This window comes from Anguilla rostrata, chromosome 6 (genome assembly GCF_018555375.3).
Source record: "Anguilla rostrata isolate EN2019 chromosome 6, ASM1855537v3, whole genome shotgun sequence".
NCBI lineage: Eukaryota > Metazoa > Chordata > Actinopteri > Anguilliformes > Anguillidae > Anguilla > Anguilla rostrata.
In genome coordinates, this window is record NC_057938.1 from 10,673,175 (window position 1) to 10,693,791 (window position 20,617).

General features: G+C 44.0%; 1 protein-coding gene across 1 annotated transcript; it reads left to right on the forward strand.

Moving 5' to 3' along the window:
• The first annotated feature begins 1,471 nt into the window (after nt 1-1,471).
• On the forward strand, nt 1,472-18,705 carry LOC135257937 (zonadhesin). Its single transcript, XM_064341156.1, has 25 exons — nt 1,472-1,612; nt 2,209-2,261; nt 2,721-2,810; nt 4,143-4,396; nt 4,642-4,723; nt 5,131-5,537; nt 5,892-6,450; nt 6,652-6,848; nt 7,116-7,496; nt 7,616-7,902; nt 8,280-8,545; nt 8,946-8,999; nt 9,112-9,249; nt 9,866-10,122; nt 10,779-10,863; nt 11,268-11,360; nt 11,651-11,788; nt 12,025-12,281; nt 12,597-12,681; nt 13,067-13,927; nt 14,239-14,444; nt 14,944-15,097; nt 16,502-16,824; nt 17,297-17,426; nt 17,703-18,705. Exons 1-25 carry the CDS (start codon nt 1,539-1,541, stop codon nt 17,867-17,869), a joined length of 5,598 nt encoding a protein of 1,865 aa, XP_064197226.1. The 5' UTR covers nt 1,472-1,538; the 3' UTR covers nt 17,870-18,705.
• Nucleotides 18,706-20,617: the final 1,912 nt, after the last annotated feature.

The following is a 20,617-nucleotide window of genomic DNA, read 5'->3' on the forward strand; positions in this document are numbered from 1 at the left end:
TGCAGCGGTGTTGTACAAAACCAATTAAGCCGATAAGGGCTCATAAAACAACTCAAATAACTGAGCTGCATTGGAATGTTTTTAAGAACGGAAGTGTGGTTGCTAAGAAGGTTACTGATGAAAAATCAGCCAAAAGTTCACATTTCAGGTGGAGCTGATTTGCATGTTCCAGAAAAGCACTTAATCAGATTTTACTTCAGTAAGTCATATCCAGCTCCACCAGCAAACAAATAATGAATTAAATTCAAATTAGTTTTATTTTTAGGAACGTGCAGGTCTCCGTGTGTGTGCATGCATGTGCATGTGTGCGTATAATACATACATACATACATATTAACTCACACACGTATAGTCACACACGCAGACACAGACACACACACGCACAGACTTTTCCATTGATATGGTTCATTATTCTTTTTTGTGCAACAGCCATTCCTTTGTGGTATACGAGTGCTCTGCTCTTATCCTCAGTGAAATCTCACAATCTACCAGTATATAATGTAACAGTCCGTAGTTTTCTCCAACCAGATTATCCATTAAACAGAAGAGTTGGTTAACACATTCCTGGTGACTATGTGGAGATTTAACGTTTTTATTCCTCCATTTTCTTTCATTATATGGAATTAAATTTAGACCTAATCTTCATTTCAACCAAATGTTATTTTCTGGGCCATGGGAGGATCCATTGGGCTGTGCTCTCAAGCAAGAGACAATGAGGCTGTAAAATAATGCTTTTGAAATAATTGCATGAAGATCAGAGCAATCAAGACATGATTGATTTGCTGGCTATTTTATTATGCGGAGGTGATGTTTGGCCTTCAGTAAACATATTGAACATAAAGGAAGGATTTATCACGGGAAAAGTTCCGGTGTGAACCGGTTCCGGCAATTTTCTTTCACCTTGGTGTAGTCGCCTGGCTTGGGGCTGCACTACGTGTTCCCAAAACTTAAATGTCAAACGAAACACCTCCGTAAACATACCTGCGTTTAAACATTAATCCCCCACACCCCATACCCCACAGCAAAAGCAATGTTGAAATCTTTTTTTTTTTTTTTTTTTTGGGTAATCACTATTCGAAACAGGTGACTAACTTCCCATAAACTACATGACTTCCTGGGAACGCGTTGCCTGGCACGGAAAATGAAAAGGGAACTTGTTGCTATGGAGCTGATAAAACATATACGGCTGCACCTTTGTCTCATATTTATCTATTGATCTCAAAATCCAAATCCTTAAGCGCACAGCATAAATAACACATTTAACTCTACGGTCACCGTACCTTTGGAGCACGCTGAATATTCGGTATGTGTACCCGTGTCTGAGAAGCATAATAAAACTGGAGGAATGATAAAGTGGTAATAAATCAAATGATGATGTAATAGCAGCTACACCCCTTTTCCGTCTAAGTTTTATGGTCATCTGCACCCTCCACGCCCCCCCCCCCCCGTGTTCAAGAGTCTTGAAAAGGTGAAGCGCCCTCCTCCTGCTCACAGATTCGCATCTGCGGCGGTACGAGGAGGCATCCGCTGGTGACACCATGGCAGGAAGCTCCCCACTCAGGCTACTCCTCGCAGTGGCTTTCTGTCTCTCCCAGACAGGGGCCAACACAGGGTGGGTCTCCCCCTCTTTCTTTCTCTACCCCATCCCATTCTCTTTTCCTGCCTCCGATTACCTCTTGTCGCCCTCTCGCCGCGGCTCCCATTATCTTTCTGTCTGTTACCCCCCTCTCTCGCTGTCTCCTATTCTTTACTCCCCCATCCTCGTCTCTTCTCCCCCCCCCCCCTCTCTCTCTCTCTCTGTCCTTCTATTGCCTATCCCTCTCACTCTGTCTGTGACCGTCAATATCCAATGCCATCTCCGGCGCTCGTGAGCAGGGAAATGAACTGAGACCCCAGGCCATTGATCCGTTGTGGAGGATGCCCATTCGATCATGCCTCCGCTCCTCATTGATCCTGCGCTCGTTCCCCAGCATCAGAGCTGCGGCGGAGGTTTTGTTGTTGCTGCTCTTTGTTCTGAATTCTCTCTTTCCCTGCAAGTGAGAAATGGTTTCATCTCAAATGTGTTTTACCCATGTGAGACAACCGAAACAAATTGCCAAAGTAATAATAGCTCATACTATATTTCAGTATAATCACGGACAGCGACAGAGCTGTTTTTATGTATCACTTGCAAAATCTCTAACTGTTTCCTTTTCCTCTGTATCACAGACTCGAGGACTCCAATTCATCAGTAACACTTCCAAACTGGAAACCAAATGCAGGTGTGGAAAACCAAGCAATAACCTCATGCATTTTATACAAGATCCCTCAGCATAAACTGTACTGTATGTAGATGGCATCCAGTAAAATATGTATTCTGCACATATGACCTATTTAAATTTTGATATTGGTGATAAAGTGCTCTTTGTAATCATGTATCTCAGTGATACAAATAATGTTTCTTTGTTCTTAGTCTACCAGTTTAAAAAATAAAGAGCAACTCACAAAATAGGATTTACAGTTCAGTCGTTGCGCCATTTGCTTCTCTAATTAAAGTGTCCATTTCAACACCACCAATTTCCTGCTACAGTAACTTCGGACAAAAACAGGCCTTGTGATGCGTGTACAAACCCCTCAGGAGACTGCAGGTTGTTTGACATTTTGAGTGTGCAGCTGTTTTCCCATTATTTTCTTTTTGGTCTGATACAATTTTTTTCCCTGTTTTTTTTTTTTCTCTTTAGAATACATTATGAAGTGTGACTTCAATAATGGCCAGACTCCATTTTGTGGGTGGACTCACTTAGGGTGGATTGCAACGCCACAAGGAGCAGGTAATTTCCCTATGCTAACGAAAGAATGCATGCAAACCCTTAAGGAATAACTTTATTTGCTATCGGATGTGACATCAGCCGTTGTGTCCTTTCAGTTAAACAGGTTTCCTCAACTCTTTTCCTCTTCGCTCAGAGCAGTGCTGGAACAATCAGTCCACAGTCCACAGCAGAACTCGAAGCAATTCTGCTGACACAGAAGCACCGAGCAGCCACTCTGCAGCACGGCATAATCACATTTTATTGCCTGTTGTACTCCAGAAGGCCATTTAGCTAGAGTGCACCCACTTCATTGAAAAAATGGACCATGGGCATTTCACAGAGTGGATAAAATAGAGGACAAAATATTGAACTATATCACTCTTCTTCAAAGTGTTACTGCAACTGAGCCACAACAGTGTGGAGAGGGCAGGAGCAGGGGTGGCTGGGGAGAAACAGATAGCAGCGACAGAGAGCTTGCTTTTATTTAATGAGTGTCAGGTGGCTGTTTTTCAGTGTTTTCACAACTGACAAGCATGCCACTTAATTGAGCATCAGCCATTAGTAACTTGATTTATTTTTGTCCGACCGCTTCTAATTGCTTATAGATGTATTCACAAATTTCAAATGAAATATTTTTTGGAAAAAAGTCAATTATTTAATAACTTAAGTGACCGCAGGTAATGCTTCTCCATTAGACAGAATTGGGTTAAAAAAATACACCAAGTGCAATTAATCATTTCTAAAACTGGCAAACTTGTGAATTACAGAACTGTCATGAGTTTTTCTGTGGTCTTTTATGAAAACAAAGGCCTAGCTCATAATTGGGTCTTTGTAATATAATTAATGAAATGCTAGCAATAACAGACAGAGAGGTAAGGCTTGCAGGCACATCTCTGTATATCCTCCTAGTGCAAAATTGTATTGAGTTTGATCTCTAAGTGTTTTTTTGTTCTTTATTTTTTCTCAATACAAAGGATACACTGTTACAATCCTTTGTTCCAGAAATCAGGGTCAAACATTCCTACGGAAGCCTCATACAATATGACAATACCCACCAATGGTTGCCACAGGGAACATCAGGGCGTGCCGTCATATATTCACTGAACCATCTGACTAGTCCCTACTCACCGAACCCCATGCTGAGTGATGCTACATACTAATGCTAACGCTAAAGTTGTTTGGAGTTTTACATGTTTAAGTGTGCAGTGAACAGAGCACATGCTATTAAGAGTCATAGATGCCAGCTCGACAGGACTCCAGCAGGTACCTGCTTCATTCCATGTGTACCTGGACTTGTGTACGAAGTGTATTGATTGTCCCTCCTTCTATTTGTTTGGTTGTGTTTTTATCCAGAGGGATCTTATCTCCTTCGTGAGAATGGCCTTTTGAACCCTTTTGGATTGTCCCGCTTAGAGAGTGAACTCCTTAACCTCTCCGGCGTGGGTTGCCTGGAGTTCTGGTACCGTGCGTCCGGCTTGAATGGAACTGATCTCCGAGTTCTGATAAAGAACGATGTGGCAGAGACTGAGATCTGGACTTCACAGGCCACTGCTGATAGATCCTGGCAGCAAGTGTTCATCCCTCTGTCCGACATTAATGGCATCCAGGTAAGCTGTCCCCCTCACAGAAAAGGAGAGGTCGCCATTTTACAGGATCCAACACTGCCCTCTTATCTGTGCAAATCCATCTTAGTCAGACGTGCTATTGACCATAAAGCTCCGTATGGCCCTATATCGCTGGCTGAGTCTTTAATGATCTTATAAGCAGGCACATTGGATTTTAAATAATATGGAAATATTACATGCAGCATCTGTCACTGAGTCACCTAAGGTTGTTTGGCAACCTTTGACAGGTGGTTTTTGAGGCAGACGTGGGACTACCTGAAGATGGAGAAGTAACCATTGACAATGTGGGAGTTCGCAAAGGACCGTGTGGTAAGGCTTTCTGTGGTCCTTCAGCTTTGATAAATGAGCCAGACCTTTTCAAGTTCCTGCAGCACTGCTGATAAATTTCCAGGATTTTTTTTTTTCTAAAACCAAACTGTGTATCACCTTCACAGTTGCTTGTTATAATTTGTGGAGTCTTATGATTAGCTATGGCTTTGATTTGGGTCCAAGTCATAACATATTACCAAAAAGGGAGCGAGGCAGTATGAACCATAAAAAGTTGAATTTAGTCGTCAGTGATTCAATGATTGGAACCGACCAGTGTTTTTGAACAGAGATGTAGATTTTCATATTAGTTGTTGAATGATATTGTCTGATAGCTCCATCCATTATGGGGTTTAGCACACTCGTTTTTTGACATATGGCTGACTCTGTTTCTTTATGGAAACTCGCAGGTGAACAGTGCACTCAGGGTGAGTTCTGGGCTGATGACGCATGCACAACCCAGTGCGCGTGCGCCGGACCAGAAGGTCAGCTGACCTGCTCCCCAGCCTCCTGCCCAGAAAACCAAACCTGCATGAGAAGCAGTGGTGCGCCAGCCTGTCTCCCCAACACCTCTGGCACCTGCAGTCTCCACGGCGACCCGCACGTCACCACCTTTGATGGGGCCAGCCACCCCTTTGTGAGCCCCTGCAACTACGTCCTGGCCAAAGTGTGCACCGATTCGGCTCCCGTTCCCTTCTTCCGGGTGGAGGTCCGCAATGAGCAGCGGGGTGACTCCTCCCCCTCCATCCAGCAGGTCACCGTGGACCTCCAGGGCCTCACAGTGGCCCTACTAAAGAGGGAGGCCAGTAAAGTTATGGTGAGTGCTGCTTTTTTAACAGCAAATCCCACACGCCCAAATGCCTGCTTCCAGTCAGATGGCCTTGAGTGTAGCATAGTGTGTCACCCCCAAACCAGGACACCCACTTCTTCTCAAACTGGTGCCTGCTTTGGGCTTCTCTGCCTCTTTGAAACTTCTACAGAACTCCAGCCTATAGACTCAATCAAAACTGGACTATAGTACCCAAGCTTCTGACCTTGCAACATATTACAGGCCTGCTTCCTAATTTTCTCTGTTTCCTAAGTTTCCTATTAGAAAAACCTATGAACCTAAAATGTATATGATGCAGGTAGATAACAAACATGCTGGTTTTTGTCTTCCTTCTACCCCAAGATAAATGGACTTTGGAGAACCCTTCCACTGAGTCTGAACAACGGTGCAGTCAAGATCAGCAGTGCTGGGGTAACTGTCATCCTGGAGACGGACTTCCAGCTGACGGTGTTGTACGACGCTGTCAGTGGCGTGCAGGTGAAGGTCCCGGCCCTCTATGCGGACCAAGTGTGCGGTCTGTGCGGGAACTTCAACCTCCTGTCAGAGGACGACTACGCCAAGCCGGACGGCTCAAACGCAGCGAACGCCACTGAGCTGGCGCGGAGCTGGCAGAGCGGGGGCGAAGCCTGCGAGGCCATCGTCCACCCGCACCGCTGCCCCCTCGCGGAGGAGGCCAAGTACGAGAGCGAGTCCAACTGCGGCGTCATCGTGTCCAAAGAGAGCCCCTTCGCCGGCTGCTCCTCCATCATCGCCGCCGAGGCCTTCTTCAGGAGCTGCGTCTTTGAGATGTGCGCCGCCGGCGGTGACCCTCAGGCCCTGTGTGAAGTGCTCCAGACGTTCGCCGAGGCGTGCCAGGCCGCTGGCATCGCGCTGCCACCCTGGAGGAACTCCACGGTCTGCCGTACGTTGCTCACTTTTTCAGTCGTTTCCTCCTCAGCTAAGAGTTTTTATTGGCTCAGATCGGCAAGGCATCGATAGCTTCTGCCTGCTAAGTGTTTGACAAAGGCTCCACTCTTTCCTAACTGCTCCAGTTCCCTGATCTGTCCCTGCTGTATCTGTTAGTGGCAGACGGTAATGCCAGCTGGTCTCCTCTCTCTTTCAGCCCTAGTGTGCCAGGCAAACAGCCATTACAACGAGTGCGCCAGCGGCTGCCCCGCCACGTGTTCGGACCAGGACACCGCCGTGAGCTGCGGGGTCTGCGAGGAGAGGTGCGACTGCGACCCCGGCTTCCTGCTCAGCGGCGGCAGGTGCGTCCCAGCGGAAGACTGCGGCTGCTGGATCGACGGACAGCATGTAGAGGTATCAGCGTTTCTTTATCTCCTCCGTACGTATCATACGCGTACTGCGAGCACAGAATTACGTAACTGCATCAGTAATACTGAAGGAGTGCTATATGTTACTGCAGGTTTTGGTGATTTCTAAATTACAATTCTAAATTACAAAATTGTGACCTGTGGGTGATGTTGTTTTCTAGCTTGATTTTGTTATTGTGATGCTTTCTGATGTGTTTGAAGCATCAGTGATGTTTTGGTGACACTAACGAGATGTTTTTGGTGCGATCCACAGAAAGGAGTGGCAGTGATGCAGGGCGATTGTGAAGCGCAGTGTCAGTGCATGGGGCAGGGCAGGGTCCAGTGCTCCCCGGTGTCCTGTGGCCAGGACGAGGTCTGCAGGGTCCGAGACGGCGTGGTCGGCTGCTTCACCACCAGAGTCGGCACCTGCCATGTATTCGGCGACCCCCACTATCTTACCTACGATGGCAAGCTCTACAACTTCCAGAGAGCTTGCAACTACACGCTGGCCAAGACGTGCGGCCACAGCCCCGTCCAGTTCACAGTGACCGGCAGGAACGAGAACCGCGGAAACCTGACCTGGTCGGCCCTGAATTCCATTGCTCTGGAAGTGCAGGGGCTTCACCTGGCCCTGAGGAAAGACAAGGAGGTTTATGTAAGTGGTGGTGGATTTCTGCTGGTATAGATGCTCATTTACAATTCACAGCTTGTGCATAAATTGCCGCACATGTCACACATCTTAATGATTCCCAACCACCCGCTTAAATTGAACAGGTGAACGGAGCTGTGACGCAGCTCCCTGCGGAACCAATGAGAGGAGTCAAGGTGTTCCTGATGGGACCGTACATCCAGGTGGACACAGACTTTGGCCTGCAACTCCTGTTTGACGGTGACCAGAGGCTGTTTGTGCGGATCGACGAGAGGTACTGGGGGCAGATGTGCGGACTCTGCGGCACCTACTCCGACAGCCAGTTCGATGACTTCCTTACGCCGGATGGTGTGACCGTTAGCACCGCGGACGAGTTTGGAAACAGCTGGAGAGTCAAGGATGACGAGTGGCAGTAAGTGCTGTGTTATAGGATTTGTTAGAGGTTATACCATGGTCTGGGGGAATACGCGGTTCTGATTGGCTGGAAGGTGTGTGTTAGAAACTGATAACCACACACTTTTTTCCCCAGAAACAATCAACCATACTTAGGCAATGTAATAATGATGTTGTATTGCTTCTGTTATGCTAGCTATGTTTATGTGCTTTACTGTGTTCTTTTTAGATGTTTCTGAAATTAAGATCTGTGATATTTTAGTGAGGTGACTAAAATGGTGGTGACAGCAATAGACTCAACTCTACCACAAACCCTAATATGATCTATGACAGTACTGACACAAAAATAATCATTTAAAAACTAATAATAATAATTCTTACTGTGCTCTGTTTCAGGTGCGCAGACAGCATCCCAGCACCAGCTCCATGTGACCCCCAGTTGGAGAATGAGGGTTACCAGGAGTGCAGCGTGCTCTTTGGAGACATATTCAAGGCCTGTCACGAGTTTGTGCCCGTGCAGCTGTACGTGAACAGCTGCATGTACGACCACTGTGCCACGCAGGCGAACGCCCGCCAGCTCTGCACCTCCCTCGAGTCCTACGTCGCAGCCTGCGAGCTGGCCGGGGTAGACCTCGGTGACTGGAGGGAGAGCACCATCTGTGGTAGGTCACAGTCCCAAAAGAGAGAGAGAGAGAACCCGTCCCGTATTCATAAAGCATCTCGGATCAGGCTTCCCCTGTCCAAATCTTAACCTTTTCCATTATGAGCTAAAAGCCTGAACTAGCCTACAGGGATGTCAATGGAAGAGCTCTACCATCCCAATCAATCTTTACTCTGTAATCTTGCAGTGACTGACTCTCCCCTCCCTATGTGGTCTCTTGTCCAAGTCACAATTCCCTGTCACTACTGACCCCATTGTGGTGAAATTAAGTTAATTTTTTAACTAACGTCAGCATATAAATAAAATATAGATGTTTACATTTAATTTATTTTTAAAAAACCACTTTAGTAATCTGTTCTTTCTTGATTTCACTTAATATACTGTATGTGTATTTTTTCTAGCCAATTTCAAACCCACTCCAACAGACATTTCAACTACAACTCCCTCTCGTGGAGGTAAGCTCCTGGGTTTGTGTTTTAAGTTGGTTCCTACAGAGTGATGCTTTCTTTGCTACCCCAAACATGCATGGTCATGTCTGAGCCCCCCTCTTGGTTTCCTTCTCCTTAGTTTGTCCATTGGACTGCGACTTTGACAGCAGCGAATGTGGATGGAAGCAGACCATAACGGACAGTTTTGATTGGCTGAGAAGGCAAGGACCCACCCCCACAGAGCAAACTGGGCCGCCCCACGATCACACCACAGGAAGTGAGTGGGCTTTCATCTTCCATGCAGGGTTTCAGCTGCGTGGGCGGTTCAGGTTCCCCCATATCAGCTGCTGTCCACATTTGCCTACTAGATGATTTATTTGTACATAGCTATGAGCACACAGCAGTCATCATATTACTTGGCTTTGTGACCCCCAAAATGTGCATAACCACCTACCACTGTGTGTGTGTCATTGAGCAGTTGACCAGCTAAGCACATGAGTTATATTTATGAAATGTTATGAAAAAGGTATGCTATATTTAATCAGGCACCACAGGAAACACTGGGATAGTTAGGATTAGAATTTACTGTGGTATACATTGTTTAACAGTGCATTAACAGGACACACCACTTGACAGCCCTCAGTGTCAATTATTTTTCCAACAGACCATTTTAATCTCCTGTCCCATTGAGCATAACATCCTTGATTAATTTATTACCATGAACTTAGATTATGCAACTGAGTAGGTACGAAGCCTTGATTCAGTAGGCTGGAACTTAATGGCCAACCAGTTGTATAACTGGAACAAGTTAGCTAGTTAATTATTGCCATGCTCATTAAATAACACCAGAATATACATTTTGAACCGTGCGTTTGCAAACTGCTGTTGTCCAGGTGGCTCTTACATGTATATTGAGGGCGACAGCGTGTTCCACGGTGACTCCGCCCGCATGCTCAGCCCTCGGTGCCAGCTGTCCGGGCCTCATTGCCTCCAGTTCTGGTACCACATGCACGGCTCGGCGAGCGCCATGGCTTTCAACATGTACCTGCTGGAGGGTACAAACGCCACCAAGATCTGGTCAAAGGCCAATGACCAGGGCAATGCCTGGAACAATGCACAGCTGGATATAACTGTTTCTGGAGCCTTCCATGTGAGTCATCAAACCACATTCAAGTCAAAATCTTTGCACAAATGAACAAATAGCTTATCCATCATTCTGGCCTCAGCTCTGATTTACTTTTCATTGCATTTCAACAAAAAAAAACAACCATGTTTTGGAATGGAAGATCAATTTCAATATTAAGAATAATCTCAACCAAAATATTTGCCGTTTTTCTGGTGTAATAATAACAAATTACAGAGAAGCATACCATGTTTGACATGGGAGTTATTAGTTCACAGGTACAGTCTGTTTTTGAGGGATACCTTATCTTCATTCATGTGAATCCACAATGCTCATCCAAAGGGTTATTCAATCATACATTTAAGTTAAAAGTTTTTAAAAGTCTTGAGGTGGGGTGAATTTTTTTCTTTAAGGACACATAACAAAGGAAGAGTCACAAGCACACAGTTGAGCTCGAAAGAAAGCAATTAAAAGTTCCAACATCCAATTTAATGGCAAAAGTTTTTTCTGCACAAGCAAAAAGGTTCATGTTCACACAGTTTGCTATAATCTGTGTAGTGTTTAATTCTCACTTGACACAATAGTAATTAATTTTTGAGTTTGTATAGAATCTAGAAGGCTTTATCCAAGATAATGCAGTTGTATCACAAAGTTTTTCTTTTTGTTGTTGTTTTTCTCCTCAGCTCATCATTGAGGGAATACGGGGCTCAAGCCCACAATCGGATGTGGCCTTTGATGATCTGTCCATCCATTATGGAGTGTGCTCAGGTGGGTCTGCGGGCGCTACGATGAGGGGCCAGTGCTGTAGCATCACAGAGGTGTGCTCACAGCCATAATTCACTTCAGGTGCTCAGAAAAAGAAAAAAAAACTCAAGGTGTGCTTCTCTCCTTAATGCATATGCATTTAAGGGAGGATTGCACAAACGTCGGGTGGAGATATTACAAGTGTGGCTGATTATGTATTCGGTTGAATTTACTGAAGTTCACGCGATTAACCAGGGCTGATTTTAGCATTAAATGTCTCCAAAGAGCAGCTGTAAATCAAGGTGCAGGTAAGACGACGACACATCAAATTAAACAATAGGAATGATTGAAATAGCACGTGCAATTGTAGCAACAGTAACAAGTTCTTAAAGTTCCAAAAACATCTGTGGGCTGTTTTTTTTAACCAGATATACCAGCTGTGGGACTGATCAGCACAGTCGCCTCCAGCACGAGTCCAGCATCACCTTCAGAGGATGGCGGAGCAGGCATGCCACACCCAGGTACCACGGACAAACGTCTTAGCAATGTTTGCCTAACAACTGATCCCCAGTCTGTTTACCTAAACCTACATCTAACCTATGATGAGTGGTTGGAACCTGAAATGTATTTACAAGGGCATGATTCCTGTCTGCAGGGGTGCAGTAGAGTAGTTTATATCATAGTGGATTTCCATGAGCATATAGCTCCTTTGTATGCAATTCTGTGATTTTTCCATTTCATGAAGCATTTGTAATGGGCTGTGTTTGTCAAATCGGATCATATATCTAATCTAAATATCCCACCATTACAGTCTGCAGGCTTGATTGCAACTTTGATAGTGACCTCTGTACGTGGAACCAGCTGCTAACGGACAGTTTTGATTGGACGAGACAAAGCGGCCCCACACCGACTTCAATGACCGGACCGTCCTTCGACCACACAACTGGAGGTGAGAGAGAGACATCTGTGCTGATCAGAAGCCACATTTCTAATCTTTATTCTTTCTGGTTTATCTTATTTTAAGAAAAAGTTTTATTAAGCTATTTACTTATTGCACGTCGCGTTGGATAAAAGTGTCTGCCAAATAAATGTAATGTAATGTTTATAGAATTGTATATATGGGGGATATTACGAAAAGTACGAAGTAAAGACCATGCAGTAATTGCGCGGGCTCTCGTTCTGTAGCCGGGCACTACCTGTACATCGAGGCCGACGGCGTGTCCAACGGGGACACGGCCCGCCTTCTCAGCGCCCAGTGCTCCGACCCGAGGCCGCAGTGCCTGCAGTTCTGGTACCACATGTACGGGACGGCCGACACCATGGGCCTGACCGTGTACCTGCTGGAGGGCGGCGTCACACAGCGGCTCTGGTCCCGCCGGAACGACCGCGGGGACGCCTGGCACCAGGCGCAGGTGGACATAAGCGCTTCCGGAGCCTTCCGCGTGAGTCCTCCCCCTCACGCCGTTCCTGCTCACAGCCATTCTAAAAGCACAACCCATCTCAGAAAAAAAAGATACTACACCGTGACAAAGAGCAATCAAGGATTATCGTTAATCTATGTTACATGTAAATGTGCTGTATGTCATTCATTTCAAATATATTGCCAATTCCTAATGTTCTGTCAGTGTTTTACGAGTACATTTTGGTACATTCCTTACAATGTGCAAAGCCTGACCATAATTTATGCAGATGGAGTCGAAGACAACGTAGAAATATTTCAAAATGAAAATTATGATCAGACGTTTGTTTGTTTCTAGATCTTTTTTGAAGGCCGGAGAGGGACTACCACTCTCTCAGATGTGGCGCTGGATGATGTCACTCTTAACCGGGGAACGTGCGCGGGTAGGGGAACACCTCTTAGTTCACCCGACCAAGACTTTTTTACAGCTAAAAAAGGAAGTGAAATGCAGTAAATCACGCTGCAGTTCAATAACTGCAGTTCACGGGAGTTTTCTGAAACAGTTTCCTGCGGCTGTTTTATGGGAGCTCTGTTCCACAATCTGAGCCCAGCTTTTTAGCCTACGGTGATTTACAGCAGGATATTTAATGTGCATTGTAAACTAGAAACAGCAATCTAAGGGGTAGTTAGAGCCAGGCATATTTAAATACCTGGTCACATTTGGCAGTTTTTCCATCCCGTACTTCACCTGAAGCGACTGGGCGAGTTATACTTCAAAATTACAATGGTGCTTGTTTTTAAGGTGCCTTCATTTTTTTTTCTACACAGATTTAATTATGGCCAATACTCCTCAGCCACCAATGCAGACCACTACACCTCAGGCACCAGTACAGGCATACACAGGCACATACAGAGCACTACACCTCAGGACACACAGTCAGGCACATACAATACCTCAGGCACCAGTACAGACTACTACAACTCAGGCACCAGTACAGAGCACTACACCTCAGGCACCAGTACAGAGCACTACACCTCAGGCACCAGTACAGAGCACTACAACTCAGGCACCAGTACAGACCACTACACCTCAGGCACCAGTACAGACTACTACAACTCAGGCACCAGTACAGACCACTACAACTCAGGCACCAGTACAGACCACTACAACTCAGCCAATCGCACAGACCACTACAACTCAGCCAACAGTACAGACCACTATGACTCAACCACCAGTACAGACCTCTACAACTCAGCCAATTGCTCAGACCACTACAACTCAGCCACCAGTACAGACTACTACAACACAGGCACCAGTACAGACCACTACAACTCAGGCACCAGTACAGACCCCTACAACTCAGCCAATTGCTCAGACCACTACAACTCAGCCACCAGTACAGACTACTACAACACAGGCACCAGTACAGACCACTACAACTCAGGCACCAGTACAGACCACTACAACTCAGCCATCAGTACAGACCACTCAAACTTTGCCACCAGTACAGACCACTACAACTCAGGCACCAGTACAGATCACTACAATTCTGCCACCAGCACAGACCACTACAACTCAGGCCCCAGCACAGACCACTACAATTCAGCCACCAGTACAGACTACTGCAACTCAGCCACCAGTGCAGACTACTACAACTCCTCAGCCACCAGTAGAGACAACATCACCAGGTAATGTTTCAAGTCTGACAGAACTTAATACTGACTTCAATTTGTACCTTGTGACATCCGACATATCCTATAGATGCCATGGTTGTAATAATGGCTAGGGTTAAATTTTTGAATATTTTTCAATATGCTGCACTGCATGATATATGTAAAGTTTTATACTAGACCTTGCTCTACTTTACTATACTACATGTATGTATATGGATCCCCTATACTGTAAGGTATCTGCATCTCTGACACTGTTGTGTATTGTTGTGTACACCATGTTATATCGTTCCGTACTTCACTGTGCTAAACTGTCATGTCCTCTTCAGTTCCCGCCTGTCCTGCGAACAGTCATCACACAGACTGCAAGCCCAGGTGCGAGCCGACCTGCGATGACCTCCACGCCGCCCGCTGCATCATCAACCGCCCGTGCCAACCAGGCTGCGCGTGCGATGACGGCTTTGTGCTCAAATGGGGCAAGTGCGTCCCCGTCCAGACCTGCGGCTGTCGGGATGACGACGGCCAACTCCATAAAGTAAGAAGCCAGCCACTCAGCCGGGATTTGGAATCGGGAATTGATTTTTCTTACAGTTTCCGGTTTTACAGGACCTTGTACAGTCTCCTGATTTGCTCGAAGCAATTACACCAAAAACAAAAAGCACTTTGTTAAATTCAGTGCAGTGGCCAAAAACTGGTGTACCCTGGTTCCATTTACATAGCTGGGATTTTGCTCACTAATTTCAGAATGTGCGTCTTGTTCCACATGCAGCACTCTCCTGCTTGCATCTCACCCTGTCGCACGTTTGGCCCCCAGAACACTATGCATTACTGCAATTCCAGAGCTCATTTCGCTGAATGACTAAATGCAGAAAGCAGACTTTCTGAAATTCATTCTAAAGCACGGAGGTGCCATGAAGGTGTGGATGGCCATATGCACAGGAAATGTCAGTTGTGCCCAAGTCCAAAAATGCCCTCTGAACTTCAGACAACCCATGTGATGATGCATCATGGCTTTTCCTTTTTTGTTTCAACAGTTTGGTGAATATTGGACGGGCAGCCACTGCACAAAAAGGTGCACGTGTAAGAGAGAACACGGAAAAGGGGAAATAAACTGCAAGGACTATGAATGTGGTGCCCATGAGGTCTGTCACCTCGGTGATGAAGGGGAGTTCAAGTGCAAGATTTCAGGTGAGCACCAGATGGCGCCACTTCTTATCAACCTATCATACCTTATACCTTGATTGTCTGTAACACTGGTTCCAAAAATGGGGTGCACACAGCCCTAGAGGTAAATAGGATATGTCCAGTGAGCATAATTAATTTTCTGTAAATGCCTAATCTTCAACATCACTTAAATATGTAACTGATTTAATCTGAATGAATTGATACAAACTGGGTCTCTACCATAGCTTAAACTGTTTGCTTCAAGCCGCAATACAGGTTTAATAACATTTACCATTGAAGGTAACATGGCCAGTCAGTCCAATCAGAGTCAGAGGTGAAGTAACGACCATATGTAGGATGGAATTTCATCAAAATGGACGAATGGCTACGGATGAATGCCATCCAAGTCAGAAAGTACCACAGATGGTAGGCAACTAATGAAAGAACTAGAATGTCTGCAACTACCAGTACAACACCAATGAACCAACTAACATTTCCTCCAAATATGAGTCACGACCCCTGGCATTTAACGGCAATTACAAAATCTGGAAGCAAAGGAAAAGGACTGTAGGTTTTCCAAATGGCTAAAAACCATCTTGCTTTTCAACGTAAATGCAGATAATCAAACACCAGCAGCACAAAAGCTAGCCACAAGACTGTTTCAAACAGTTATCATCACGATTTGCTATTAAACAGATGGTCCCCTCACTCCATTTCAGTTGATCACAACACCAAGGCCTTGGAGGCATCTAACTCAATCTAACAACTCTGCCTATAGATATAGCTGGAAGCAAGCTGTGTGAGAACTAAAAATAAGCTATTCAGTCTATACCATTTTTAAACACTATTTTGAAATTAAAGGATCATCAAGGAGCTGTATCTATCAATCTTCTGATTATCTATCATCAGTCTCTCCCACAGGCTGATTCAAACAGTCTCTTCCATTGCATTCATACCATTGTAAATGGATTAAGTATTTCATAGCACCTAGAATGCGTACTGGTACCAGTATAGAGAACACTGTTCATTATGGGTAGGGGTAGATAACTTTAACAATATGGGAATCACATGCTTAAAAATGTGTATTAGGCACTAACATCTGGTTTTTGGCTGATCATGGCAAGACAGCTAGTTTTATTAATACCCGGTTGAATTCACAAGCTGCTAAACGAGCACATTGTATTACGCTGAACCCCAGCTGTTCTGCAGCTGAGATCTGCAATAATAAGAAATGTGAGTGATGAATAGCAAATCTTTGACAACTGCCATTGTACCTGACTGAGAGGCAAAAGGGCCTGATTAGATTTACGCTGTTAATTAACCAGGCCCTGAGTCTACAGAATTTGTAAAACACAAACTCTGTGCTCCCCCTGGTGGTGGCATTGAAACAAGTCATTTGATTTTGTTCTGTGTTGCCTCTGCTTGCAGTTTTCAGTGAATGCTCGATTGATGATGACCCAGAGTATCATACATTTGATAATATGAAGCATGAATTTGAAGGAAAGAGCTCATATATCCTTGTCCGAACAACAAACATGCCACAGAATCTTCCAGAAGTCTATGTTGAAGGCATTAATAAGAAAGTTGATGATGATGACGACGATGATGATGATAGTGATAATGACAGTCGCATGGCCAGAGATGACAGCGATGAGGACAGCGATGAGGATGACTACACTGGTCGACTAAGACGGCTGAAGATTAGAGTTTACAACCACACCATAGAGTTCAAGGAAAATAGAGTGGTTGTGGTAAGTTCCAATCACTTTTGAAAGCTATTTCACTGCCCCTCTGTCCACAAAAATCATGGCTTTCTGGATTTTTAGATAAAGCATCAAACAAAGTGCTCGATTTGGTGTATTATTATTATTAGCAAAAAAACAGGCTCAGTACAAAAAATAGTCACATTTTTAACTTCATCCAATGGTTGTTCAACCAATCAGTGCTCATGCAAGAACATTGGTAAAATAACTAAAGAAAGGTATTCCAAGCATCGTTGTGTTATATACATTGTTGTGATATATATGTTCTATAAACAACACTGTTGAAACCTTTATCTCTGTTGGTACACAGTATTGTGTTCTTTCTGTGTCTAGCACATTCACAACACTGCTGAAAGCGTGTAAATTACAACGGATACCTTAATATAAATTTGAAATCATAAAAACTGAAATATAATTTTCTTCTTTCTTCTGCTTTACCTCCTCCCTCTCCCTCTTTCAGCTGGATGGCGAGAGAGTTCGCGCCCCTATTTCCCCATTCCTAGGACTGAAGATTCTGGAGCGTTCCTCCCGTATTTACCTGAAGACTGACTTCGGCCTCTCTGTGGAATTTAATGGCGATAGCAAAGCAGGTAAATTGGGCACCCTCTCACCACACACTTTTATATACTCAAAGATAGCAGGAATTTCAAGCTGCAAATCGGCAAAATTCAATCCCGAAATTTCTATTTCTTAATGGACACCAATAGACTGTTTCATGCAACAAAAATATGTTTATTTCTGATATTCTGAGGGGAAAAAACAAAGGAAAGCATAATACCCCCACTTTTCAAGACACCCCTCAGAAAAGTGCAGTTATTTTTCACCATAAATTATGAGGGATTTACCCAAGTTCTGCTTTTCCTTAGAAATCATCCTTCCCACCTCCTATAAGAAGAGGGTCGGGGGGCTGTGTGGAAACTTTGATGGCAGGAAGAGAAATGACCTCATGAAGTCAGATGGCAGCCAAGCCAAGAATGTCAAAGACTTTGGAGACAGCTGGAGGGTGACGTCGGACACGCGGACAATCAGATAGACGTTCCGTGCCTGTTGTGCAGGAATGCGGGGAACAAGATACAACATAAACACCTTCTGATTAGTTTGTCGGAAATCCTTAGCCAGGGAAGCACACACACACAGTCATTTAGCAGATGCTTATATCCCTAGTGACTTTCACTTCATGTACCAGCCCAAGGACAGAAAAACAGTGCTACACCCAGGATTCAAATTGCTGACTGTGGTTACCATTTTTCTTCCTGAACAACAATACCAGCTGGCCATCATAGCAAGTCTTGAAGATTTGCTTCACTGTCTGGTTCTGGGGAAGTAGCAATTGCATAGTCCTGGAGCAAACATGGAAATCATCCTCAAAGTAGAGTGCATCTAGGTCATAAGTCTACACAGACTGGGGTTCTGAAATGCTTTTAAAAAATATATTTTAAAAACAGGCTCCTGAAGAGCATTCTATTAATTTCTACTCAGATCTTGTGAAGCCACTGTTGATATGTTGATATCTGTTGATATGCCAGTGTACAAACAGAGCATACAGATTTTTGACAATCCGTTAGTCCCTATCACATTATTCCAATGAACAAATCTGCATCTTCTCAAAAATAAGGCACAGTTTTATTTCTTAGTTCATTTCAGACATGTTCAATGTTTATATCAGGCACATGATCAAATGTATTTTATCAAGGAAATTGATAACTACACTGGACATTCTGTTTTGTTTTGTTTTGTTTTGTTGTGCAAAGTAATATATAGATTATATGTATGTTTGTTTCTGGTAGGCTATATGTCCTGAAATATTTATCTAAAAAATAGCACATTTATTTTGAATGTTCACAAATAAACTATAATGTGTCACCTTGACTTGGTTTCGAACTAATCTGTATTTTTACAGTATTGTTGAGAACTACTCAGAAGTCATTTGACTGCTTTCAGAATCATCAAATTGTAAACACACTGCCCACTCATGAGCATCTCTTTAAGTTAATGCATTCCCTTCAAGCACATGCGCATGCAGTATTTAACATTCCTCACATTTTGTTCTGAACTATTTTAACTAATAATGTTAATAACCACCTTTAGAGTGTATTGTAGGACAGGTTTACAGGATATTACCTTAGAGGAAATATAACCTAAATTTAAATTCCATCTTAGTATGACAACTAGGAAACTTATGTTCAGATTTTTTACCAGCAGATGGCAGTTAAACATCACAGTATTATGAGGGTTCGCCCAAATGAACAACAGGCACCATTTTCACCCTCTTTTACTTCTGCTCAAGTCTGCAATGTACTCTTAAGTCAGAAAATACCAGCTACTATCAGTATAATGAGACAAGTCTTGCATGTCATTAGAAAGTCTGAGTCATGTGACGGTCTCCTATTCAGTCCAATCTGATATGTAAACATGTTCAGTCAAATTATTGACTGAAGTAAGCCTGTCAAAGTCTCTGACTGATAACTGTCACTGAACTATTTCATTACAATGTACAATTTTACAAAACTGAAAAATTACAAAATATATTAAATATTTGTTAAATTCTTGAAGTATTTTGCCAAATATTCTGCTAAATGTATAAAAACATTAAAGAAACAAAAATCAAGTAAAATATTAATGAAAATAAATTAAACGTATAAGACAGCATTACCAAAAACTGACTACGAATAAAGGCTCTACAGATTGGGGTGCAGAAGGCAAGCTTAAGGCACAGCAGCAACAGAAATGACTTGCATAAACCGATACTCCGGTTTTTGGACTGGAAAGAAGGCCTGCATGAAGGAGGACTGCACGCGCACCAACTGGAGCCGTGCCTCTGCAGCCGGTGGGATCTGACAGCGCGTTTGGAGCGGCTCCAGGTGTGTGATCACAGCGCTGGCTCCGGCCGAGTCTCGGGGAGGACCTGCTTCCAGCGCTCGTTCGCGTCGCCGTCTCCGGTGACGACGCTCGCTCAGGCTCCCCTCAAAGCGTCCATGAAACGAGGTACGAAGCAGCTACGCGAACTCGATACGAGGCGTTAAAGGGGAAACTGGAAAACCCGCTTCATTGCCTGCTACCTCAAATTACAGTGTTTAGGGTTTATTTTTTCCCCGGTTTTTTTCCTCAGCGCAGTTGAAAATGATACGTTTTAGGAAATCAAATACTTCAACTCTCATTAGTGATTTGTCCACATTCCTGCCTGACCAAATCAGTATAAATTCCTTGGGCTGAACAAAATTGCCGTTTTTTCCTTTCAACGTCTTCCTGTGGCCTGTAAACTGGGATCATATGGGTTCACAGAGGGGTTTGAATCAGTCAAATGCACGTTAAATCAAGAGCAGTGTTTAGAAAGTGGTTCCCCAAAACAGCAATTCACAGAAAAGCTCTTTCACTATTGTTAGGCCTTTTTAAACACTGAATTTAACATAGCACCAAAAGCAGCTGGGCATTTAGTAGCGTCCTAAGCATTTAGTAATTACACTTATATATGTGGTCTTCATATATTAAATACATATATAGCTTACTTCCATATAGTGCTGGGATGGTTTTTGCTCTTGAAATGTACTGTTTGAGCATTTGCCCAGGACTGTACAGACTATAATCACCCATATTGTGTATAATTCCAATTTTATTTTGAATCTATTTCTAATGAAAATATCACAATTTATACTCATTCCTGAATGCTATAGGCCTATATCCTGTATTATTAGCAACTCAATTATAACAATGGGGATAGTGACTGGCATGCTTTTATATATAGTTGTTTTAACACTTTTCCTAATGCACTGTATGTTGGTAA

Coding starts and splice junctions, on each gene's coding strand:
- LOC135257937 (XM_064341156.1), top strand. CDS start 1,539: ATGGCAGGAAGCTCCCCACTCAGGCTACTCCTCGCAGTGGCTTTCTGT. Junction 6,849..7,115: donor TCGACGGACAGCATGTAGAG/GTATCAGCGTTT, acceptor TGCGATCCACAG/AAAGGAGTGGCAGTGATGCA. Junction 13,928..14,238: donor AGTAGAGACAACATCACCAG/GTAATGTTTCAA, acceptor TGTCCTCTTCAG/TTCCCGCCTGTCCTGCGAAC.